Genomic DNA, 23,888 nt, shown 5'->3' with positions numbered 1-23,888 from the left:
ATCCAAGGATGAGAACCAAGACAACCCAGAGAGCAGATCCAAGAACTCATCCGATGCAGCGGTAGGAATCTTTCTGGGTCAGAGCATTCATCTTTTAATAGTCCACGCAGAGTCTCCATCTGCTGTCTTTCTTTGCAAACAGCACTGCTGACGACTTCCACAGACTGTCAGACGGTTGTAGGATCTCAGCTCTCTCTCTCGCATCTCAGCTACGGTGCGCGCTGCGGCTATTCGCTTCAATGTCGCAGGGAGGTCGCTGTCAGATTGGCACTTCAATTCAGCAGGACTGGCTGGACCTCAACATCCAGGCCTGGATCCTTGGTTGGGACTCAGGTCGACATGATTAACTGATTGGTCGCTAATTCTTCCTTGTTTTGGCTGCAGAAACGCTTAGTCTCTCCCCCAGTTGACAGACATTCCAATTACACTCTTAAAGAACATGACACTAAGAAGTTCTTCCGGGTGCCCTTTATTAAGATTTTAAATAAATCGTGCCAGCTTTAAACATGCAATACAGAACTTTAAACGCATTTTGTGCTATTAAGGCCACTTGAACATACAAATGAGTGAAAAATGTTATTTACAACTAAAGATGAGCTTGACACCATTATCTTTTTAAACCAAGCCTGCTCTAAATGTTCCTTGAAAGTCAGCAAAACCTGAATATTCCTCCAAGAACAAGAATGATTTAGAAATCAAAAACAGACATTTAGCCATTGTGTTTGAACAAAATACAAAAAACCTTTTAGCCAAGAACACAAATACCAGGTAGTATTATCCAGTATAGTACACAAAAGAACTGTGTTCACATGAATATTGCCAAAAGCCTATTATAATTTAAATGTAGGCATGTAACATGTCATTCCGGCAGCCTAGTAGGAGCGAATAGCAGGTGGAATGGAGGAGCACTCCTCCTCACTCAGAGAATGGTCAATCACTGGCCGGTATTCAAGAGTCACCTGAAACAGAGGTATGGAAGGGAAGTTATAGTAAAACTCAACGCAGCCAAGAACAACAATTTTACCCAGAAATAATCAATGTAAGGATAGACACATACTAGTCTGATATACATATACTAATTCTTTTAGCAGCCAGAAAGAAAATCGCAAGAAAATGGTGTACTAAAGAACCCCCAAGATCTGAACAATGGATCAGTGTTGTGAAGGAGATTCAAATTATGAAAAGAAAATCATTTTTTTTCCTCTTGTAGGCAAAGAGGTTTAGCAAATACTGGCAAGCCATGGATTAAAATTTATGACCCCATTGAGACCTGATTTTAATCTATGAAACAAGATCTTTCTCATCTTTTTGTGTGGATTATTAACCGTTTGCTGTGTTTTTACTAATTATATTGCCATATCTAACCTCACATCTGTGATGGCATAATGTAAATAGTTAATTATATCTAAAACCGAAACTCTAAAATGTTGCTGTCAGGGAGGGCGCACTTGTCCCTCAATCAGGCGCAGAACGTCTGGTTCAGGCAGTGCTGCCTGCGACGAGTTAAAAGATGAGCAGCTCTAAGGTACCGGGGGGTGGAACAAGTCTGCCTACGGTTCCTCTATCTCCCGTGTGCTGCTGCAGGGTTTGCAGTTGCAAGCCGAGATGTGAAAAAGTGCTTTATACATCTCATCTCCAAATTAATGAATTACCAGACTTTGGAACCAGCACGTTTCCAGACCCATCAATTCCTTTTCTAACCACTTCATCCAATCCTAGGTTGCCAGGGCCAAACTCAGAAAGCAACAAGCGCAAGGAAGGACACCCCGGAATGGACACCAGTCCATCACAGGACACACATAGAACAGACACGTGCGCACACTCCCACCAGGACCAATATTCCCAGAAGCCATTTAACCTTCCAGTATGTCTTTAGACTGTGGGAGGAAACTGGAGCACCTGGAGGACACCCACATGAACACAAGGAGAAAGTGGAAGCTCCACACAGACAGCACTCCAGATTTGAACCTGGGGTCAATTCTGAACCCAGGCAGCAATATTACTTTACCTTCCCAGAGGAATCCACATATGACAAAGTGTGCTTTCTCCAGTGCTCACTGAATGGCTTCTTCTGCTGTCCTTGCAGTGGTTTCTTGTAGTCATACTCATCAATGCGGTCCTGAAAGTCAACATATACTTGTTAACAAAATGAGTAGTGATCACCCATCTCAATCAGAAAAATTAAACAATCACACAGTGATTGTTTTTCAAACATAGCATAGTCACACTGTTATCATTGCAACGCTGGAAATATCAAACTCATCCGTCAGTTATATGTAACTTATATTTTGTTAAATAGCATTTGCATACCTCTTCCCATTTAAGTAAAATGTGGTTCTATGTGTGTCTACATGTTTCTACAGAAGAAATTTCTCAGAATTGGAGCTCATATTAAGCCCTAAACCGTTTACTTCAGCACAAGAGAGGTCAAGATCAAGACCTGAGCCCTGTTCCAGAATGTGGTCTTGTTAATCCAACCAGGCCCTGTGGTGTCTGTGGGTATATATGGGATCTGGCAGCGTCCCCGTTGGCGGTCTGGTTCTGAAATACAGGCAGCGCACCTTGAAGTCTTCCCTGGCATGTGCCCCCCGGCTCTCCTCGCGAGCCTCAGCTGAGTTGATGGTCTGCAGCGCATTCAGCATGAGATTCTGCAGCTCCAGAGTCTCCACCAGATCCGTGTTCCACACAATGCCTGAGGACACAGAACACCCCCTCCGTCATTCAACCTAATCAGCAAAGTCCCTCTAATGTCAAAGAAAAACTGCTTCTTGTTTAAATCCCACCATCTCTACACACCAACTCAGCAGCACGCTTTATTACACTGGGACTTAGGTTTATTATAAGCTCCATGGAATATGCCTAGTGTTCAGATATGGCTTCCTTGATTGATACAGTTACAGTATCTGTCACTGAGCTACAAAATATCGTCTCCCACATTTCTATACGCGTCTGTGCCCTGATGCATCAAGTCCAAATTTACTTGAAGGTAGGATCAGACTCTTACTCAAGCTGTATGATCTTTTCTAATGGCAGCTGATCTCTACTTTTGTCTGTAAAATGAAAATATAAACAGAGGTTCAGAAAGAACTTGTGTACAAATGTTGAAGGACATTTCCCTGGCCAAACTGTCTTTACATAAATTGAAATAGTGGACCATTTTAAACAAAACCTAGGGAAAACGAATATATTAGAGAGAAAAACACATTCTATAGATAATCAGATGTCTGAATATTTAAATCCTGTTCCCAGGACTGATGCTCAAGTAAACATTAGAAGTGTATATTGATGACGTAAATCTGAAAATCAAACCACTGGAGAAGGGATTTAAGTTAACTCTTCTAATCAATGCGGACAAAAGCTGGTAGAAATGGAAATAAAACAATGTTCCCAAAGCTCACCACCAGTAAATTGTCTAAAAAAACACCACATAGACCCTAAATTTCATCCCTCAAACAGCCATAACAGAGAGTCTCAAAGCTTCAGAATCAAAGAAAAGAAAACTAAAAAAGAAAATTATTTTAAACTGTATCTGTGACCACATCCAGAGCCAAGATAGAAAATCCACCAGCTATGGGTAACATTTCAACATGAAAGGATTCCTAAATTAGGACAAAAATCTATTAACTAGAAACTCAAAATGATTAACCTACATGAATTTTTTAATATTTAGTAAAGAATTACAGACATGAGCGTAACTGAGGTAGAACAGCAGATAATGTTGTAATATACTAAGCATCCAATAAAACTTCCTTTATAACTATTAAATTCACAAACATTCACAAGATAATTCATACTGAATAAAATGTATTAGGAGCAGGTATGCTGACTTTCTTGGTAAAATCATTACGCCAATTAACATTTTATCAATAAAGGATCTCGTGTGAAATTCACAAGCTAATAGTGTGTCTGCTGAATCAACTGCACATTTGCTGCATTTTGCAATGAATATTAGATGGTTTCAAACTCTCATCTGGCTACATAGTCTTGGCTCCATTTCAATCCCCATCTGGATAAATACTGATTCTATGTATTGTTGTGTTTATGTACCTATGACCTTATTCCTGTGGACACTGCACTCTCATTTGGTTAATTTTCATTAGGTTTCCTTTAAGGAGTAGAAATGGATCTGATGTAATCCACTAATGGATTTTTACTACTTTCTCAATTGCTGCTTCTGATGGGTGGCACTGCAGGTCTGAAATTGTTGTGTGGCACAGCTGAGTCCAAAATATAGTAAACAGTATATACAGTACATATGTGTAAGGCAAATTACAGTAGTATACCCAATTGTCCCCATGAAATTAATTGCTCTGTGAATCTGGATACTGCCTTAGCAAAGATTAGTTTTTGTTTGCCACGCTATGTGATGTTGTCTTGATTTTAAGCAGGAAAACCTACTAAACCTTCAAAAGGTTTCAAAAGTACAAGGCGGAATATTACATAATTATCATCTCCACATTGACAAACTTTTCTGTGCCATTTTTTGTACATCTAAGAGATTTCCTCATTGTCTTGAAGGGGAAACAGCAAAGGCTTTAATGGAAATATCAGCAATAAGTGGACAGCACTGTCTGGTACTTCAGCAGAGGTAAAACTAATCATCATACCAACAAAGGTATCAGAATATGAATGCCAAAGTTTAATCTAAGAAATAAAAAAAACAGGGCGAAAAGCGTATCTTTCCAGTAACGGAAGCCGAGAGAAGCGTTTAGCCTACATAATTCAACAAGCCCCTTGCAAAATGAAACATACCTCTGTCAAAGGTCTTGATGTCATCCATACTTTTGAAGACAGCATCCAGTTTCTCACAGCCTTCTTTGAGGACCGGGCCAGTACGGAACACTGCAGCATGAGCCTGCATTGTCTGAGCAAAGAGCACAGGCACAGACTTCACTCACACAGCAACCACAGGGCTAGGACGAGAACTACAGTTCATCCTCAACACAAAATTACTGCACCCTGGATTTTAACACGGATCCAGCAATGTCCTTAAGAAGAGCTTTCTTTTCTATAAGAAATTATATTGACTACATCTCATATTTGATATTGTAAGAAGAAAATTTATACATTTATAGTTTCAGAACCATATTACAAGCCCATTCCTGTCAAAAGGTATTCGTGGGATTTGTAATCTTAATTACATTTTGCCATGGTAATTCATAGTATTTAGCAACTAGTTCAATATCCTTTCTGAAGGCAGTGGTGCAACAACAATGACCTGTCAGCACACATTAGCAAAACTATTCTAATGTTTAACAATAACACTTCTTATTCAAATACATTTTTTTAAAAAAGCTACTTGTAAAAATGGATGATCATGTTGATATTTTCATTTTTAGACTCTGTAGGGAAGCAATAAAAAAAAGTAAAATAAGCAATAAAAAAGGCAAACATTATTATATTTTACAGTGTGTTCATAAACCCTCATTTAGATAGTGCACGGGATTTTAGTCACACTCAATGCAAAAAAGATGTTGCTGCTTTAGTATTAGTTCTTAGAAGAGCTAATGGGTGCGTTCTAAAAATCAAAAGAATGTCCTGCACTGAAAAAGAGGCAAAAAGAACAGAAAAGAGAAGTGTTCTCTGAGTTTAACTCAGAATCCTGACAGGAGTTGAAAAAGTTCATTCCATAGACTTCTGATTTGAAAAACAAATCATTTCAACGAAAAAATATATTTCTCATTATTACAGCTACACACCTTTTGCATATTAAGCCTGATTTCCGAAGTTCTGGTGCTGCCATTTGCAAATCTCACTTTGTCAAGATTGGCCACAGACTCCTCTCCAGCATTTGGCTTGAGTGATGGAAGAGTTTCTCCTATAATAATCCAAAAATAAGACAGATTAATTTACTTAATCACTACACATTTTAAGATTCTTGAATAATAATATGCTTAAATGGATCTTTACTTAAATAAACATGTGTGAAAGAAGGCTGCAAGGTACAAAGTGTGAGAGCAGTAGATGAGGAGCAGATGAAGGTTCTTGTGTGAACCACACTGTCCAGAGAGCAATGAGGGATGACCTAGCATCCTCCATCACCTGACCAATGGATCATGTGATACTTCAAGCCCAGAAGCTGAGGTTTCCAGGGTCAGTCAACACCTGCCCTATGAGAAGAGAGCAGATCCGCCGTTATGCACCTGTACCAGAAGAAGGAGGAGTTCCACCCAACCATGGAACTCGTGAATTTTGGGAAGGGTCAGAGCACTGAATTAAAAAGAAAGCTGGTATGAACCTTAGCTACTTGGCTATGTAGCTATGTTTCTAGAGGTTTGTTAAAGTTTACAATTCGGAGGAGGGTTGGCAACAAAAGCAGCAGTGCTTTTACTTTACACCTGCATCTGTGTGCCTGTCTTTCCAAGATCCCCGTTATGGCGCCCCACACCTAGGTCTGACACACACAGTAATTCTTTAGTCATACCAGGCTTGCAAGTCTCAGCTATGGTCAGAGCACAGGCCCGACCAAACACCACCAGGTCTAGGAGAGAGTTTGCGCCCAGTCGGTTGGCTCCATGGACGGATGCACTGGCAGCTTCTCCACAAGCATAGAGTCCAGGGACAACCTTATCTTCGCCGTCCTTGTGAGTAATGACCTAAAACAGCAAGACTGTGCTTAGCCGTAAAGTAGACACTCAATACAATTTTTTTTAAAAAGCAGCTCCAGTTCACTTAACTCCCTAAAATGTGGATAAAAACTATCAACTACTGGGAAGCACGTTTTGGGGTATTAAGTTTAAAAAGGAATTTTTACACATGGTGAACGCAAACCAACAGAACAGAGAAACTGAATTATGTTTCCATCTTCTGCTAACCTCAAGTTCCTACTGCAGCACATTTTTATTCTGCCTTCATTTTGCAAGAAGGGAAACTGGACAAGTGCTAGTGTAGATTATTCTACAGAAGGCGGTGACGGGAGTCTGTGGTGCCCACCTGGCCCTTGTAGTTGGTTGGGATTCCCCCCATGTTGTAGTGGACTGTAGGGAGGACAGGGATAGGCTCCTTAGTAACATCGACACCTGCAAAAATCATGGCTGTCTCAGAGATCCCCGGCAGGCGGGTGGCAAGCTGCTGCGGGGGGAGGTGGTGCAGCTGCAGGTACACGTGGTCCTTGTCAGGGCCACAGCCTCTGGAAGGACAAAGGCAGAGCGCAGAGATTTGTGAAGAGAGACGTACAGGAGGGACACATCATATCAAAAGGAGACCTCCGACACCTCCCATTGAAAACCATCATGGTGGATATGCCATATGTACACGTACATAGGGATTTGTATTTGCACTGCTCTCTCGGGACGTGCACGGTACGGTAGACATCACTTTCACATAATGCGCACAGTACATTACAAAGCATTAAATAGTAATATTGATTACAATACAACAAAACACAACAACATAAAATGGGTAGTACAGAACAATGAATACCAGAGCACTAAACACCTCTAACAGTTCTGAAACTGCAATAAAAGCAAGCAAACATTATGGTTTGTACAGACAGGTGTCACTATGTAACACTTACTACCATAATCTTTTACAGCAATGTTGCCATTTGCCAACTCTGCTGATCATCTTGAAATCTTATGTTGCTTTATTTAGTTTTCCATTATTTATTCGTACTTCAATTCTCTTCGTTAGCCTGAATCGGTCACTGCACTTCTTTTTCACCGAGGCTGACAGGCGAACATTATTGTGCAGATTTTCATTGCATTTTTCATGCAGTCATTACTACTGTAAGGCTCTCTTAGCGGGGAAATATAATTAAATAAACTGCTTAGATTCCAGAAAAGGAATGGAGGGCTGGAAGTGCTAAGAATCAAGGCACTGCCACAAAAACTGCTACCATCAGCCCAAATGGCAGCACAGAGAAAAGGAGAAGGGTGGAGTTTCATGATGTGCATGGAAGCTTACTATGTATTCTCTCACAGAAACATACCATTGATTTAGCTGTACTTCAGTATTTGTTTTTTCAAGTCAAAATCAAGTTCAATCAAGTTTCCAAGTTTCAAGTTGAATCTCACTCTTTTTTGATCTAGTGCCACCATGCCATCTGCCTATAAAGAGTTTATAAAGCGTTTTAATAAGCTTTTCCAAAGCTTATATTCAGACATATGTGGGATTGCTATAGGAAGTTATTAGCAGTTAAATCAGCTGAATAACTGTAACTCGTCTAAGATCTCACCAAAAATGCATATTAAAAATATTTCAATGGTCTTATTTTTTCTGATACTTACCATGTGTTTAACTAGACTGTTTATAAAGTGTATGAACTGGGCCACATTAGCTCACCTATTTGAGAGTGAACTCCTGTTTCAAAGTCCACATAGGTGGGAGCAGCTAATTGAAAATAAAGAATTGGAGCTCTATATATTACGGCAGGCAGAAATTGATTAACCTGTGACAGAAATGAACATCTTCAAATGGCACGAAGGGCAGGAGCTCTCTCAACACTGAGATACAAACCTTCCTTCACGGATTTCGATTGTCATCGCCCGGGACACGACATCTCGGGAGGCCAGATCCTTCGCAACCGGGGCATAACGCTCCATGAATCTCTCCCCCTCGCTGTTGATGAGAATACCTCCCTCACCCCGGCAGCCCTCAGTGATCAGACACCCTGCTCCATAAATACCTACCGTTTTAACATGAAAAAAAAACACAGGGAGAGAAAAACAGTGAATTAAGAGGGGACAAAGCAAAATTATTCCAAAGAATGAAAAAACAACAACTAATTTAGTCTTCATTCAGAAGATTAACAGGAACCAAAGTAAAACACTATTCGTTTGTAAATCCATTCTGTTTGCCTAGTGGAAGCCAGATCCTATGGAGTGAGAAATGCACAGAGGAGATCATCCTCACCTGTAGGGTGGAACTGCACAAACTCCAAGTCCTGGCATGGCAAGCCAGCCCTGGTGACCATTGCATTGCCATCACCTGTGCTGGTGTGGGCCGAGGTGCAGCTGAAAAACGTTCGGCCATAGCCCCTGGGTAAAAGGAAGACAAAACCAAAAGGCTCAAACCTAAACTTCCCCGAACCAAACACTACGCACAAAACTGTCCCCTTGGCTATATTTTTGAAGATGGGTGCAGAATACATATTGCATAAAAATTAAAAGGGACTTTTTATTCCTGTGTAATTATGATAATAGACACAAGCCAATGATTTTCAGTGTTAAAGGCCTACATTCCTTTCAAATTTTGAGTGTACATTTTTTATTTGTACACAGGAGAGAAAAGAAATTAGTCATTTTCTATTTCTATTCTATTGTTCTATTTTTTCCTTCCTAGTTAGGAAAGCTTGAACCAGAGTCTTCTGCGTTATAGGCCTCAACCCGTGCTCTAAACAAGTACTGTACCTTCACTGGCTCAGCATCTCAGAAGCTTCACTTAAAAAAAAATATTTTCAGCAGCTTAACTGACGTTTACTCAAGCCAGACGTAGTGAAAGGCACTGCAAAGATGTTGCTAGACCAAAAACATTATCGTCAGAGTTTGGACAGGTTTTTGCAATAATTGGAAAGGATGACTCCTTCAGTAGCTTTTAGGAGACTGCTGCAGTACGTACCCGGTGGCAATGACTGTGTTCTTCGCTCTCAAACGGTGAATTGATCCATCTTCCATGCAAAGAGCTATTACTCCCTTGCATTCTCCATTTTCCATAAGCAAATCCAAAGCAAAGTACTCCACAAAATAGCTGGTGTCATACCTTAGAGACTGGAAATAAAATCAGGTTTGAAGGCAGCACAGAGGCAGATTAAACAGAAAACATTCTCTATGAATGCCTTTTACTTATGCTTTTTCTTATGATCATGTTTCGTCCCTATTTAAGTGGTTCTCATTAAAACAGACTTTATACGACAAACTAATAGATTTTAATTGCATGTATCTTCTTCTTAGGCTTTTACAGCATTTAAAGACAGTAGAAGTGTTACTCAGTAGTTATCTCACTGAAAACAACACATGGCAATGGTCTCTGACACCAGAGGAAAAAATAATCAAAATAGAACAGCAGGAAAAACGTCATCACTAAAATATGCCTACAGTATTGCATCTAACAGTGTGACAGGGCTTGTGAAGAACAATTTGTACCCCACTGCAATCCCACTGCCCATTGAGCAGCACCTACTATTCAATTGTGATTGTGTAGTTGCAGTTAAATTTAGATTGCTTTAGGAAGATAGCTGTGAGAGCAAGACAGGCTCTTACCCGACCATAGAGTGTGTGTAACAGCGAGTGCCCAGTCCTGTCCGCCACACAGCAGCACCTGTGAGCCTGTCCTCCCTTCCCAAACTGCAGACTCTGCCCCCCGAAAGCACGTTGGTAAATCCTCCCATCATCTGTTCTACTGAACGGCATCCCAAAATTTTCCAGCTAATCCAAAGGAAGCCAGAGAAACACATTCAGTTAAATCCTCACAACACACTACAATACCACGTTCACTTGCTTCACTACAGTAAGCACATTACTGTGTGCTATTGGAAAAAAAACACCAACAATGCAAAATCAACAGACAATATTTATTATAAGAAAAGACTATGTCAATTAGAAGTTAACTTAAATTAGAATCTTTCTACACATATACTAGAGTTTCCAAGGATTTTTAATGATGTAGCTGAATTATAAATAGTGATGATGTACTTGCTTATTCAGTAGAACTACAAGACATAACACAGCTTGACTCAGTGTTGGGATCCCCTCACAGATAGAGAATGTAGAGATTCAGCAGCCATTAAAACATCATGTGCTTGAACTGCCCAAACTATTCTATGATAAATAATGGATACAGCAGATGTTATGCAGAACCAAGCAACAGATACAGCAGGTGTTATGCAGAACCAATATACTTTACAGGGAGGTAATGAAAGTATTCTTCAAATAAAAAGAAACTCTAAACTAGACTTTACTTCCATTATCTTTAAAACCAAGATGTATCCATAGCTGCTTCATCGTATATAGGACTGCAGTGTGGTGGAGCTACACCCTCAGTGAAACATCAATAGAGCTTGGAAGCTTCTGTAAAGCTTCTGTAAATCTCTTCTGTAAAATGGAGCACTTCTGAGCTGCCCAAACCACCCATGCCCTGATGTCTCTACTGTTATGATTTCCAGGCAGAGTACAACCCCAAGTACTTCACCTCAATAACTGCAGCTGGGGCCTGTTCTGTCATGTAGTGGATGGCATCCTGATCTCCCAACCAATCTGATCCCTTTACAGTGTCATAGAAGTGCCACCTCCAGTCATCCTCTTCCATATTCCCCAGGGCTGCATTTATACCACCCTGGACAGGAGGAACAAATGACAATAGAGCAGGTGTCTCCAATCCTTGTCCTGGACAGGTCCAATCCAGCAGGTATTTTAATGTCACCATTACATCACAAATTTCTAAAGATATGGAACAATTCCAATAGACATGCAATTTGTTAAATTAGGTCATCTAGAAAACATTTAGAACTAAAATCTAAGCACTTTTCGTATCTCAAGGACTAGAGTTCTCTTTACTGGCTTTATTTATCTATAATTCACAGATGTTGCCAATCATCAATCACAGATAACACGTAAAACTAACTGGATCGGTCTCAACAGGACCAGGTTTGAAGGACTCTGCAATACAATCACTAAGATCTGTGTAAAGCAGAGAATTATGAACGTATTATTAAACATAAAAAAACAATCCACAATTAAAAGAATGTGTGTACACTGTATGAAATAATTTAATCACCTTTCATTTATCTAAGCAACCCTCTCCTTGTGGCTGTAACATAAAAGCTCATGTTACTAGTAATGACTCTGCTTAGTCAATCGTGCCACACTTTACATAGTGCCGCCTTGGTATGAACCTTGGACTGCCAAAGCGCTTATCACAGGTAAATCTAGCTTTTAATAATAATTTATGACGCTAAAGTTCATAATGGAGTCACCACAGCTCACTGGGCCAGAGCACATTCTAATACTATGTGGACTAGTGAGCATGTGACGCTCATGTTTAGAAAATGCTAATTATTCCCTTTTCCCCCCAAAGCTGTACCTTCAAACTGGTATTCACTTGTAAAAATACATTTATAAATACATACAATAATAAATTTGACTAAATCTATTACCTTAAACTGGCTCAGAGGACCATTTAAAGGATTCATGTATGTTTTAAAAAGCCGAGTACCACTCGTGGATTGTACCTGAGCTGCTACTGTATGGGATCTTGTGGGAAAGAGCTTCGTCACGCAGGCAGTGTTGAAGCCAGCCTCCGACAAGCCAAAAGCAGCTCTCAGTCCGGCACCACCTGCTCCCACAACCACTGCGTCAAAGTCATGGTCTACCACTGGGTACTGAGTGGAGATCTGAAAAGAAGAAAAAAGTAAACCACCCAAATGCATTTGCTACGTATTCAAAAAAACTATGAACCATGCAACACCCTGCTATCTAGACTGTGCACAAGTTACATTCCATGGGACTGGTTAAAATAAAGCTTGTGCTGACTGGACTTGTCTTAGGAGATCACCTACTGATCAGGTACCATGAAGAGACCTCACAAGCTTAGATCAATCGTCAGGGAGACCTACAGCTGAACAACATGCACTGAGCCTGGAGAAATGTGACTGAAATAACATAACTAAAAAAAGAACTACATGACGACAGCAACAAAGAATTACTGCCACTTTTGTCTTCTTTATCAATGGACTAATTGCAATTTCACACCTCATTTTACATAGATAAACACTGCATTGGATTACACACATATAGTGCTAATTTAGAACCACATATTTAAAAACTTAGTTTTCTGCTACAGTGTGAAAGAGGAGAAGAGATGATGAACTTACTGCATCGGAAACTTTAGCAGTTTTCTCCTTTTTCCCATAGACAGTGAAGTGAAACTTCCGAGAATTCCCTTGGTAAACTGCTGGGAGCTGGGGACAGAGTGAGAAGACTTTTCTATTAAGCAGCAGACTTGAAATGTCTTCAAGAAGGGAAACAAAATTAAAGAATCGAAAGACAGGATTAACTGGAATTTCACACATCTGTTAACACAATATTTTGTTCAACAGCTTTCCAAAGCCATGACAAGTTTAATCAAAACCACAGGCCTAGTTAATGATTACACCCACTGACAATACAACAAGCCATAAAAACGTCAAAAAACACAGTTAAATAAAGAGTACTGCAAATGTTTGGATTGGAATGGGTTATTTAAAAAAAAAACACATTCTTAAAAAACAAAAACAGAAAAACACTCATTAGTGATCTGAATCCTTAGAAAAATCTGTCAAAGATGTAATCTACAGTTTTCAGCTCTGCGGTCTAGACGGGCGATTGTGCACCTTTTCAAAAGTAAAGGCTGCAAAATAAAGGTCATGTTCGAAGACAAAACGTGAAAAAGGTACAACATAGCATACGATCTTAAATCTTAAAAGAAATGTGCCGAAACATAAATCCTTACAAAGAGGCCATAAAACTTCTGCGAACAAATTCAGTTTCTTGCGTCCTCTGGATAACAGTCCATCATAAAGTGGCAAATACTTAAACTGTTAAATGAAATGCTAAGCAGTTAATTGAAAATAAATAACAGAACTAAAAAATACTGCAAAGCCCAAATAAAAGCGCTTATCCATCCGTCCGAGTAGGCAAGAGTGAGTATTTGCGACAGTGTAGCACAGAAATACGACACTGTTTTGTAACGTTTTCACATTGACCTTCACTACTCAAAGACTTACATACCGCTTTAAAATGCTGGCTAACTAAAAATAAACATGAAAAATATCACGACACAAAAGATTTTATGAGACACCATGAAATACTCAATACAGCATTATTCGCTGCTCGACTCCTTTTAGAGGTGAGAAACAAAAAGGTTATTTAACCCACTGGCCACATAAAGAACTACTGCTTACACAACCGCGCCAGCAGCAGCAACTGAAACTCAGGCGGCTATGAAAAGACAGAGCTGTCCGCAAAACGTTAGCAACAGCAACACCGAATTAGTGTGCAGCACGATTAAAAGACAGACACTCACGGCTTTAGATGACACGACCCTCCTCGCAAAAAGACGTGAAGCAGCGCAGACCGCAGCCATGGCAGTCCAGACAGGATCAAGTGCTAATTACGCATGCGCAAGTAGGCACTACGCGGAAGATTTCCGCCTCGCATTGGGACGTACCAAAATTAGAGCACGCCGGAGGGGGTACCCGCATTGAACCAAAATTACTTAACGAAAAGATTCTTACCATGAAATGAGTCTTTCTTACATCTGAAATTGACTATGTTTTAATAACAAAACTGCTTTACTTAATAAGGTAATAATGTATGTTTTACTTGAAGATACGGCATGTAGTCATATGTTACCTCCCTATGTTTTTCTAACTGCGTCCGTAGAGAAAAAGTGTTGTGTAATGTTTGCAAGCAGTATAAAGTGGAAGCACTCCAGAGTGAGTTCAGTTCCAAGGTGAGTGGTCTTTCTTTAAGCTTTTGCACGTGAACGGATACATTTGCTGTACATCAGATATGAATTATTGATGAATGCAGCTATATAGTCAGATTGACAACATTATTTTAAAATGCACAGAAGCCACACACGTTCTCTGCATATGTCCTCACAGAGGGTATACGTGTTTGATAGTGCCGTACTGTCCTGGTACAGTGAAATGAACATTATTTTCAACTTTCACGTTTGCACGTTTTCATAGCTAGTGACTTAATAAAGTATATGTTTGTGTGACTTCATGTACATACAGCACGCTGTGGATTTCGTATGCATGGCAAATAAGAGCTCTTGTGGAAAGTAGCTTTTCACAATGTTGATACCAATGTCATCAGATTAATTTGGTGCGGTTACATCTGCTTAACCTGTAGAAGAGTGTGAACTGCACTTGGGTGCAACACGTACCGCCGCTAGCAGTATTTCAGGAAGCGAACTGAACACTCCTCGCATCCAAATGACAGATCTTGTCGTGCGTAAACACAGGACCGCAAGGAAGCTAAAGTTTCCTCGATGATGACTGATAAATTAATATTATTATAGAGTGGCAAACCGCAGTTACAGGGTACACGCAGGATGCCGAAGTCCTCGGCGTTCTCTAGTGACCCAGTCCAGATCAATTCTGGTAGGATGGGATTTCTGGGCTACAGAGACCTCATGTCCTCCTCTGTACTATTCAGTGCCTCTGTGCTCTTGTCTCTAGCTCGTCTCCATGAACAATCTGAATGACCCTCCGGGATGGAATATCCAACCAGACCAGAGGGGGGACGGGGGTGGGAACAAGTGGAATTATGCCCTTCTGGTGCCAATGCTTGGCCTGGCTGCCTTTAGTAAGTATTCAGTACTTGTGTGAAAGAGAATGCCAAAAACATTGCAGGATGCAATAAAGTTCATTGCTGTGAATTTCAGGTTTGTCTACAGTTTTTTCACACAGTTTGCTTTGACAGCCTTATTACGCATTGTCGATGTATTACTGACTTGAAAAACTGACTTCGTGGTGAACAGTTTCTAAATGTCCAGGATCAGCTGTATTCCATAGATGCCTCTTATAGCAGGGGAATGCATTATTGAAAATAGGGGGTTTCAGATAGCGAATACAAACATGGGATCGCTGTACCTGCGAATTATTTCAGTGCTTTCTCGTTACCTCCATTTATTTAAACAAAGAAGAATTGACTTAGTATTAGAAACAAAATTAAATAACCTCTTCTAATACATCTTATTTGTAACAAAGTTTAAGTACATTAATGATCATTTAAACTACCGGTTGTGCCGCTACATAAGACGAATTCTACACATATTCCTACATCATTTTAAGAAACTCGAACACTACATATAATGTATGTTATAGAGTAATGACTTCTGGGGATTTTACAAGAATTAAATATTATTTACAGCAAACCAACCTGTAAATAAAGAATATTGGGAGGAGATGGTTAGTCTTAGTGGTTTCCTTATCCCCGTTTATTTAAACGAGGAGCGCGAGCCGGTAACAGCTCTGAGTTCGTCCTCCTGACCGAAAGCGCCCGGTCTCGTGCCGCCCTGTAGCAGATGAAAGAGATGGACACATTGGCTGAAACAAACCCTGTCTGGGCTGGAGTCTTCTTCATGTCTTCTTCTTCTTTTTCACAGCCTTAGTCCCAGACTGTCCTGGGGTCAGCTGCTTTGGTTGCTCTACTCCACTTGTCTCTGTCGAGCACATCTTCCTCACTCACTTCACATACCTCCATATCTTTTCTCACACAATCCATCCATCTCTTTCTAGGCCTGCCTCTTCCTCTGTTACCTTCCACCTCAAATTCCATTACCCTCTTTGTTACTTCCTCAACGTCCCTCCTCATGATATGTCCATACCACCGTAACCTCGCCTCTCGCATCTTCTCAACCACATCCACCACCCTACATCGTCTACGGATTTCTACATTTCTGATCTTATCCTTCATTGAAATCTGCAGAATCCATCTCAACATCCTCATTTCAGTACTTCTCATCAAGTTCTCTTCCCTCTTTCCAACTGCCAAGCATTCAGCTCCATATAGTAGTACAGGTCTAATCACAGTCTTGTACATTTTGCACTTTAACTTTCTAGGAATTTTCCTGTCACAGATTATTCTTCATGTGCATGCAGTAATTGACATTCAATTCTTTCTAGTAAAATACCACTCATCATTATGGGAGCTGCAGACATTTTACTTTGCCTTTGCCTTCGACTGTAACCTTTCCAGCTTTGTATGAGCGAATCATCCATCCAGCCATTGTTCTAACACCACATGAACCAGTTCAGGGTCGCGGGGTGGGGGAGCCGTTCCCAGCATACAACGGGCACAAGGCAGGATACGCTCTGGGCGGGACGCCAGTCCATCTCGAGGCAGACACCAATACAAACGCCCCAGGGCCAGTTTTCCTAGAAGTGAATCAATCTGAATGATTGATTCATTCAGATTGATTCACTTCTGTGCTGAATCACCACTGTGCTGCTCCTCAGAATATCAAATCCTCACAACATGCGCTTGTTAACGCTGCCTTTAAACAGTACATGATAATATTATCTCCACACCCGAAATGTTGTTTCTTTTCTCTCTTTTAAACGTGGAATAAACCTTTACTTGTTCCTTTGCAGCCTACGCATGCTGACGCACCTACTTGAACTAATATTATTATTATTATTGTTAATTATTATTCTTACTGTTTTGTTCAGCATTGATTCGAGGTTGCCATTGTACAGCAAAAAAGGCCATTGTACCTCAACTGGTTTGTCCGGTTTAATAAATGATTTATTATTAGTATGAATCGTTAGTGATTGCACTGTATTTATAAGCTTTCCTGTTCGCCGTGACAGTGGGGGGTGTCTATGTGGTAGGTAGCCCCACATTTTCTTGCCTGGGGCCAACCTGATCAAGAGACGAATGGGTTTTGTCAAAGCTTGTGAAAGTTCAGGTGCTGTTCCTGTAAAGACGTGCCAGTCGCGTTCTCTCCCAGGGTGGATCTGGACCCGAGAGTCCCAGAGGGAGATCGGAGAGGCGAAAGAGAGACACGACGAGGCCCTGAAGTCCGCCGCGGCCAATCTGGAGATGAAGTACAAGGACGCGCTCGGGGAGAGCCGGCGGTCGGCGGCTCTCCTGGAGGTGGAGCTGGAGAAGGAGCGCCACCGGGTGCAGGGCTACAGGCGAGCCCTGGTGTCCCAGAGCCAGCAGCTGCTGGAGGAGAGGGGGCGGCTGCGGCGGGAGCGCGAGGGCCTGGAGGCCGAGAGGAGGCGGCTCGCCCGCGCGGGCGCCGCGGGGGTGCAGTACCGCGCGGCGCTGGAGAGGGAGAGGGAGTGGCAGGGCAGGGCCGCCCTGCTGCTGGAGGAGCTGGAGGCGGCGCTGGTCGAGAGGCAGGACGCGTACTGCAGCGTCCTGCTGCCCCGCGACCGGCGGCTGGAGGTGGAGAAGAACCTGCTCGTCAAAGCCGCCACGGACCCGATCGCCGCCGAGCTGCAACTGGAAGCCGGTCTCCGAGACATTTTCAGGCACGACAGGCACTGTGCGGACTGGCTGAATACGGATAAGCGCAGGAACGGCAGGTTGATGTGGCTTTACCTGAAGTACTGGGAACTGCAGGTCCAGCTCCAGAAGTTCAAGAAAGTGGAGGATTCTCTGTTGGGATCGCAGTCTAACCTCGAGTGACCTTGCAGCGATGCGATGAGAAGGGAGAAACACTGATAGGCACGTACTGTAGATCACCGTTTTCCTTTGCACTACTGTAAAGTCTTGAAAAAGATCTCTTGGGGGGAGGTTTGGTGTCACAGTCTGCCACTGTCACAGAGACAGAAGGTCAAATCTCGTGAAAGAGCAATGCTTTGTACTTGCCTAGAAATCACGGAAATAATTGTTTTATTCATGCGTGGTTAAGTTAAAAACAGAACCCAAATGAAATGAACGAATTTGAGGTCAGATAAAGATTATAACTGCAAGTAAAGCCAGTTCCAATTAGATCACTCTCATAATAACACCTCTGTTAACTGTTGTTTTATGCTGGCAGGACCTTAGCTGCCAGACAACGTTTGTTGCAATACCATCCCTAGTATCGCAAATGTTTTTTTATCAAATTGAACTGCTTGAACTACGTTTAAAAAGTTGGGCTTTGGTGTGCATGGCTGAAACTAAGCTATAATAATTAAGAAGGCAATTCCTGACAGGCTGGAAGCCGTGAAATAAATGCACCTGTAATGATCAATTCCGAAGAAACCTCAGAAAAGGAACTCTTGTCCTGCAGCACCTTCTTCAATTCACGATTTCGACCACTGGGTGTCAGTATAAAGTGACGTTTCATTACCATATTTGAAGTCGGCTGGGATATTCTACTATAATTTGATGTTCCCATTTTCACTGGTTTAACCAGGGTACCTGTATTGCATAGGGCAGCTCCTTCTGTACTATGTAATGCTTTTTTAATGTAAAGCTTGTACAGTAACGCTTTGAAAAGTGGAAAAAATGAACTCTGAACTAATTGTATTCCTGCACCTTTTGCAAGGTCAACTGTTTTAATTTATCCAGTGTGCAAAGTGCTAGAACCTATCTTCAGTTAAACAGAGTATATTGGAGAGATTCTTCATAGATCTGGTTCCATTAACTTTTAAGATGTTCCTGCTTTGTTTCAGTTGTACTGTTCTGTGTTTTGTGACTTATGAGGATACTTGTTTTTTGATCTTCTTTTTCCAGTGTGTGATAAAATATCCTCAGGATGCACTATTCTCCTTGTGTTGTGATGACATGTACGTATGCATATACTTTGGCTTGTACAATACACATGGTGACTTGCTAGTCTGAATAAAGGTAAAATGGGGAAAGAAGCAATTTTAAAAGTGGTAGATTATCTGGTAGACATAACTTCTGAAAGTGTAATGGCCTTTGCATTGGACTTGTATGGAAATCAGCAGATGCATGATAGTCGTTGAACCTGCTGCACACCCTCAATGTACAGCACTGTAAAACTATCCTGTCTTTTTTCAGATGTAATATATACAGTAAATCCTTGTCATGCAATTGTGAACAATCATAGTCAGTGATGTCCGTGATGAGGGTGTCGAATAAGGAGGAGGGATTTAGGAAAATAATAGGGATATTATTTAAAAATAAGAGGGCACAGTTGCCATGCCTGTATTTTTCAAGATTATAGGTAATCTAACAAGGTATATGTGGCTCAGGGACATGTCAACTGTATCTGATGCACTTGTACAGTGAATACTCATGCTAATGCTAATATCCTCATCTTATCAATGAGGATTTTCTGTGTTGTATAACCACTTGTTTTAAACACACAATTCCTAATGCTCTGAGGTTGAAGTCTCCAATCCTGGTACTAGAGGGCCAGTGTGTCTGTGGGATTTCCAGATCTCTTTAAAGCAGCAGCATGTTAAGAGATGTGAGAAGCTTTTAATGAGCTAACTTATGTTAAGTGCTCAGTTCGACTGAAAGTTTCCTGACACACTGGCCCTCCAGGACCAGGACCTAGACCAGAGGCTAGAAACTGGCAGGTACTGAACATGCTGAGTGTGTAGGACCAGAAAAGCACAGCAGACGCGTGTATATATGGTCTGTTGAAATTGATTTTATTAAATTCAACTGAAAAATAAACATTAATCAAAATTAATGTGGGCTACTAAGGCCAACACCAACAGAGATTAGCTACAGACTCAGTCATGATTCGTTACTGAACACAACTGAAAGTACTCTTTTGAATGATGTGGTGACTGCCCAAATTGGCCAATTAATTAATTAATCAATTGTCAGGCATTCTTCATCTTTTCATACCCCTTAATCAGCTAATTAGCCCAGTACAGATCGTCACCACACGAGACTCCAGTCTAGTGAAAGTCTGTCACTGTCTCGCATACAGTGTATCATAACTAATGTACCAGAAGTACTTCATCAAACCCATTTTTTTCCTTCAATGTGGCACAACATTGTCATATTTTGTTTTTGACTTCAGAAAGGCCTACTCTGTCCAGTACATCCATCATTATGTGAAATGAATACACTGGATTGCACACACTTCATCCTCGAAAACTCTTTCGGAACACTTGCGCAACACCCTCTACATGTATTAATATATTTTGGGATAGTTTTTGAAGATATTCAGTTATGCCTACGCTATATTTGGAATCAGATTATGTCAGTGAACATGATACCATCTAACATTGTCCAAGTTCATTCAGCAATGGGACTGCTAGTTAAGTTCAGAGGGGATGGATTCACTACACCCACCACTGAACAGCAGCCCCCACCTGTGTGACACAAGGCAGACATGCTACAGCAGCAGCTCCACTGCCCAGCAGATCAGGCAGATCTCTGAGAAACTGCTTCACCTGTTGAATTAAGGCAGATGTGTCAGAAAAGATCCGCAAGCCCAGAGTGGAATTTATCCAGGATTAACACCCCACTGCTTTGAATAGTGCCTCGGGATCATTAATGGCCAAGAAGTTCAGATCTCAGTTTTACCCTTTCATCTGAAGTACAGAGTGTAGTACTACTGTACATAAATAAGCATTTTAATTAGCCTGCTTGCTGAGAGATTAATACAGTGAAATGTTTACAGTGTTAACATTCTCTGTAATTGATTTGTAGAGACAAGGGTCTAATGTCCTTAACATTTTCTAATTTTCTTTAACTCAACTCCTTTCCTAGGACAAATATACAAAAACATGATCACATTTTTTGTCCCATGTTAAGACATTAAGACATGTTAAGACATTATACACTAGATATTATTAGAATGAGTTCTGTTCTCTGTTGTGTCCGTGTTCTTATCGTGTGAGTTTGTGTTTTTATCTACTTTATGTTGTTATTTTGCTCTTTAGTTCACCCAGAAGTAAAAGCTTTTAAACACATTTCCCGATGCAAAAATGTGAATTGTGGTGGAAATGTACAAGTTAATGTTACAAGTGAGTGTCGCAGCACTGCAAGGAGCTTTGAGAAATATTTTCCGAATCTATTTATACTGCGACAGTTATGTAAGCAGAAACATTATACAACTGAGTTAAGTTAGAGAATATGTTTGTCATGTAAATGCACTCTTGTAAACTTTTATTCCATGCTGAAAAGAAAAGAAAGGAAACAACGTTTCGGGTGTGAGCACTTCGGCTCACACCCAAAGAGTGATTCCTTTCTTCTCTTTTCAGCATGAAATAAACCTTTACTTGTTCCTTTGCAGCCTACGCATGCTGACGCAGCTCCCTACTTGAACTACTCTTGTAAACATGTTCGCTAAGATCTACAGAATCAATACATCTCACTAGCACGTGCTTTTTAACCCTTTTATCCTTTACCTCCATGACTCCAGGGTGAAAGTTTATTTTAGTGTTTTATTTTTACAGTTAAACCCTTAGCTTCTCTGCACAGCCTGCACATTTTGAGGAGAAATTAGATTTGAGGCTCTAAAGTCTAACTGCGTAGGCTGGATCATTTTGGGCATGTCTTTCTTAATCTCAGAAATCTCTCTTCGTTTGGTACTGAGGCCGCTCGACAACGCCTTCTCGAACTCCATGATGGCTTTGAGTTCTTCTGGGGTTGGAGTGCGGTGGTGCTCTTTCTTAGCCTTGCTGGGCACAAACATGGGAACAGGGAGGACGTTCTTGTAGGGAAGCTGGTATTCCTTCATTTTCTCCCCCAGTATGCCCAACTTTATCTTCTGGTTGGGGGATCTCTGCACCAGAAAATGAGCCACTTGCTTCTTCTCATAGCTCTCCTTTCGCGAAGTGTTTTGCTCGAACAGCGTTGTCCTGAGAGTGGGTTACAACAGTTTGTTAGAAGCACGTAAAAAAAAAAAATTAGCTTGTTTTATTTGAGCTCATCCATCCATTTTCGAAACCGCTCCATCCACTATAGGGTCACTGAGGAGCTGGAGCCTATCCCAGCAAGCAACGGGAGTAAGGCAGGATACACCCTGGACAGGATTCCAGTCCATCACAGGCTGCACACACACTGACACCAGGAATTTCGTTTTCCCCAGAAACCAATCAACCTACCAGTATGTGTTTGGACTGCGGGAGGAAACTAGAGCACCCAGCAAAAACCGCTGCAAATGGGGAGAACATACAAACTCCATGCAGATAGCACCCCAGGTCCAGAATCGAACCCAGGGCCCCAGCACTGCAAGGCAACATTGTTAACCACTGCGCCATCATGCAGTCCTTGTTTGAGCCTGTTATGGGCAAAATGTATTGAATTTAGGGGTTATGGGTGAAATACAAATGTTACATTGAAGTCCTGAAAATGATAATAATAATGATAATGTTTCTTTATTAGCCCTATACAATTTCTTGCTTTAGGAATTAATCTTTTCACATACCCCAGCTTGTTCTCCATGAGACACAGACCGGGAGAGAAGCTTGAAGTCAGAGCGCAGGGTCAGCCATTGTACGGCGCCCCTGGAGCAGTTAGGGTTAAGGGCCTAGCTCAGGGGCCCAACGGAGTAGGATTCCTCTGCCGGCTGTGGGATTTGAACCGGCAACCTTCCAGCCACAGGCACAGATCCTTAGCCACAGAGCCACTGCTCCGCCCAATGACATACTGATTGCGATTCCTGTGGTGGTCTAAGGTTGTTAAGTTAGCAGGATATATGTAAGCTTACAGTACGAGCTGGAGTGTGAGTGTGTAGCACTGTTACTGTACAAGGCTCTGAACAACTATATGAGCTATGTAAAAAAAACAACTATCCAAAGGAAACAGCATTTTTCAACTGCAGATCATTTCAGCTTTGATGTTAGCGATCTGATACATAACTCCAATTTTCTTTTCTTATTTTAACTTAGAACTGTCTTACAAACAAGTTGGGATTCATTGTTTTTTTTGTCTGTGTCACCATCATCATTATCACCCATCTCTCTGTTCTTTATTTCACTCACAGTTCCTAACAGTTCTTAATCAGGTTTTAAAAAAGCTTCTTTTGTAACAAAATACAAACTTTAAGGTCACGATAATATGCAAACACAAAAGAGCTCCCCAGGTACCCTGATACACATATTTTCTACTCATTACATATTAAACCTTTTTGGCTAGGGTTAGGTCTGGTACATACTTTTCCTGAGGTCTTGTTTCCATATCCAGGTCCAGCCATGTTGATTGATAAAATTCCTTCTTCCTGACATTGTCTTCCTTCACATCACAATAGGCGTTGAAGAGATAAGGGATATCCTTTGCAGCATGGGAAGGCATGTTGGGAAAGCAGGCTTCTCAGATGTTATGGATAACTGTTTTATGCAGGCTGCGTGTTTGCTTCTGTTAAATGACAGTTTTCTCGGCACGGTCACGGGCCTCTTAAATAATGTTTGGTCTCTATTTTAGTTGCAGTGCATCACTGCAAATGTGTTCATCATGTCAGGTGCCAAAATATCTTGTGTGACCAGTGGGAAAAGAGACTGACTAATCCCACATCCATGTAATGATATT

At 41.2% G+C, this 23,888-nt stretch overlaps 3 protein-coding genes across 3 annotated transcripts; 1 reads left to right on the top strand and 2 right to left on the bottom strand.

Annotated features, from left to right (window-relative positions):
* Positions 1–453: 453 nt before the first annotated feature.
* sdha (succinate dehydrogenase complex, subunit A, flavoprotein (Fp)) lies at positions 454–14,100 on the bottom strand. Its single transcript, XM_069194902.1, has 15 exons — positions 13,999–14,100; positions 12,809–12,895; positions 12,167–12,328; positions 11,128–11,271; positions 10,200–10,364; positions 9,559–9,707; positions 8,854–8,978; positions 8,458–8,626; positions 6,934–7,129; positions 6,425–6,596; positions 5,700–5,818; positions 4,753–4,864; positions 2,562–2,692; positions 2,009–2,119; positions 454–959 (listed from the first exon to the last, which is right to left on the bottom strand). Exons 1-15 carry the CDS (start codon positions 14,056–14,058, stop codon positions 873–875), a joined length of 1,989 nt encoding a protein of 662 aa, XP_069051003.1. The 5' UTR covers positions 14,059–14,100; the 3' UTR covers positions 454–872.
* A 264-nt stretch (positions 14,101–14,364) lies between these two features.
* On the top strand, positions 14,365–19,494 carry ccdc127a (coiled-coil domain containing 127a). Its single transcript, XM_006636083.3, has 3 exons — positions 14,365–14,427; positions 15,164–15,290; positions 17,440–19,494. The coding sequence occupies exons 2-3, from the start codon at positions 15,173–15,175 to the stop codon at positions 18,123–18,125; spliced, it is 804 nt and encodes a 267-aa protein (XP_006636146.2). The 5' UTR covers positions 14,365–14,427; positions 15,164–15,172; the 3' UTR covers positions 18,126–19,494.
* A 535-nt stretch (positions 19,495–20,029) lies between these two features.
* On the bottom strand, positions 20,030–23,749 carry LOC102690222 (telethonin). Its single transcript, XM_006636084.3, has 2 exons — positions 23,518–23,749; positions 20,030–22,219 (listed from the first exon to the last, which is right to left on the bottom strand). The coding sequence occupies exons 1-2, from the start codon at positions 23,652–23,654 to the stop codon at positions 21,823–21,825; spliced, it is 534 nt and encodes a 177-aa protein (XP_006636147.1). The 5' UTR covers positions 23,655–23,749; the 3' UTR covers positions 20,030–21,822.
* Between the last annotated feature and the right edge of the window lie 139 nt (positions 23,750–23,888).

This window comes from Lepisosteus oculatus, chromosome 10 (genome assembly GCF_040954835.1).
Source record: "Lepisosteus oculatus isolate fLepOcu1 chromosome 10, fLepOcu1.hap2, whole genome shotgun sequence".
Classification (NCBI taxonomy): Eukaryota; Metazoa; Chordata; class Actinopteri; order Semionotiformes; family Lepisosteidae; genus Lepisosteus; species Lepisosteus oculatus.
This window is presented reverse-complemented; position numbering and strand designations above follow the sequence as displayed.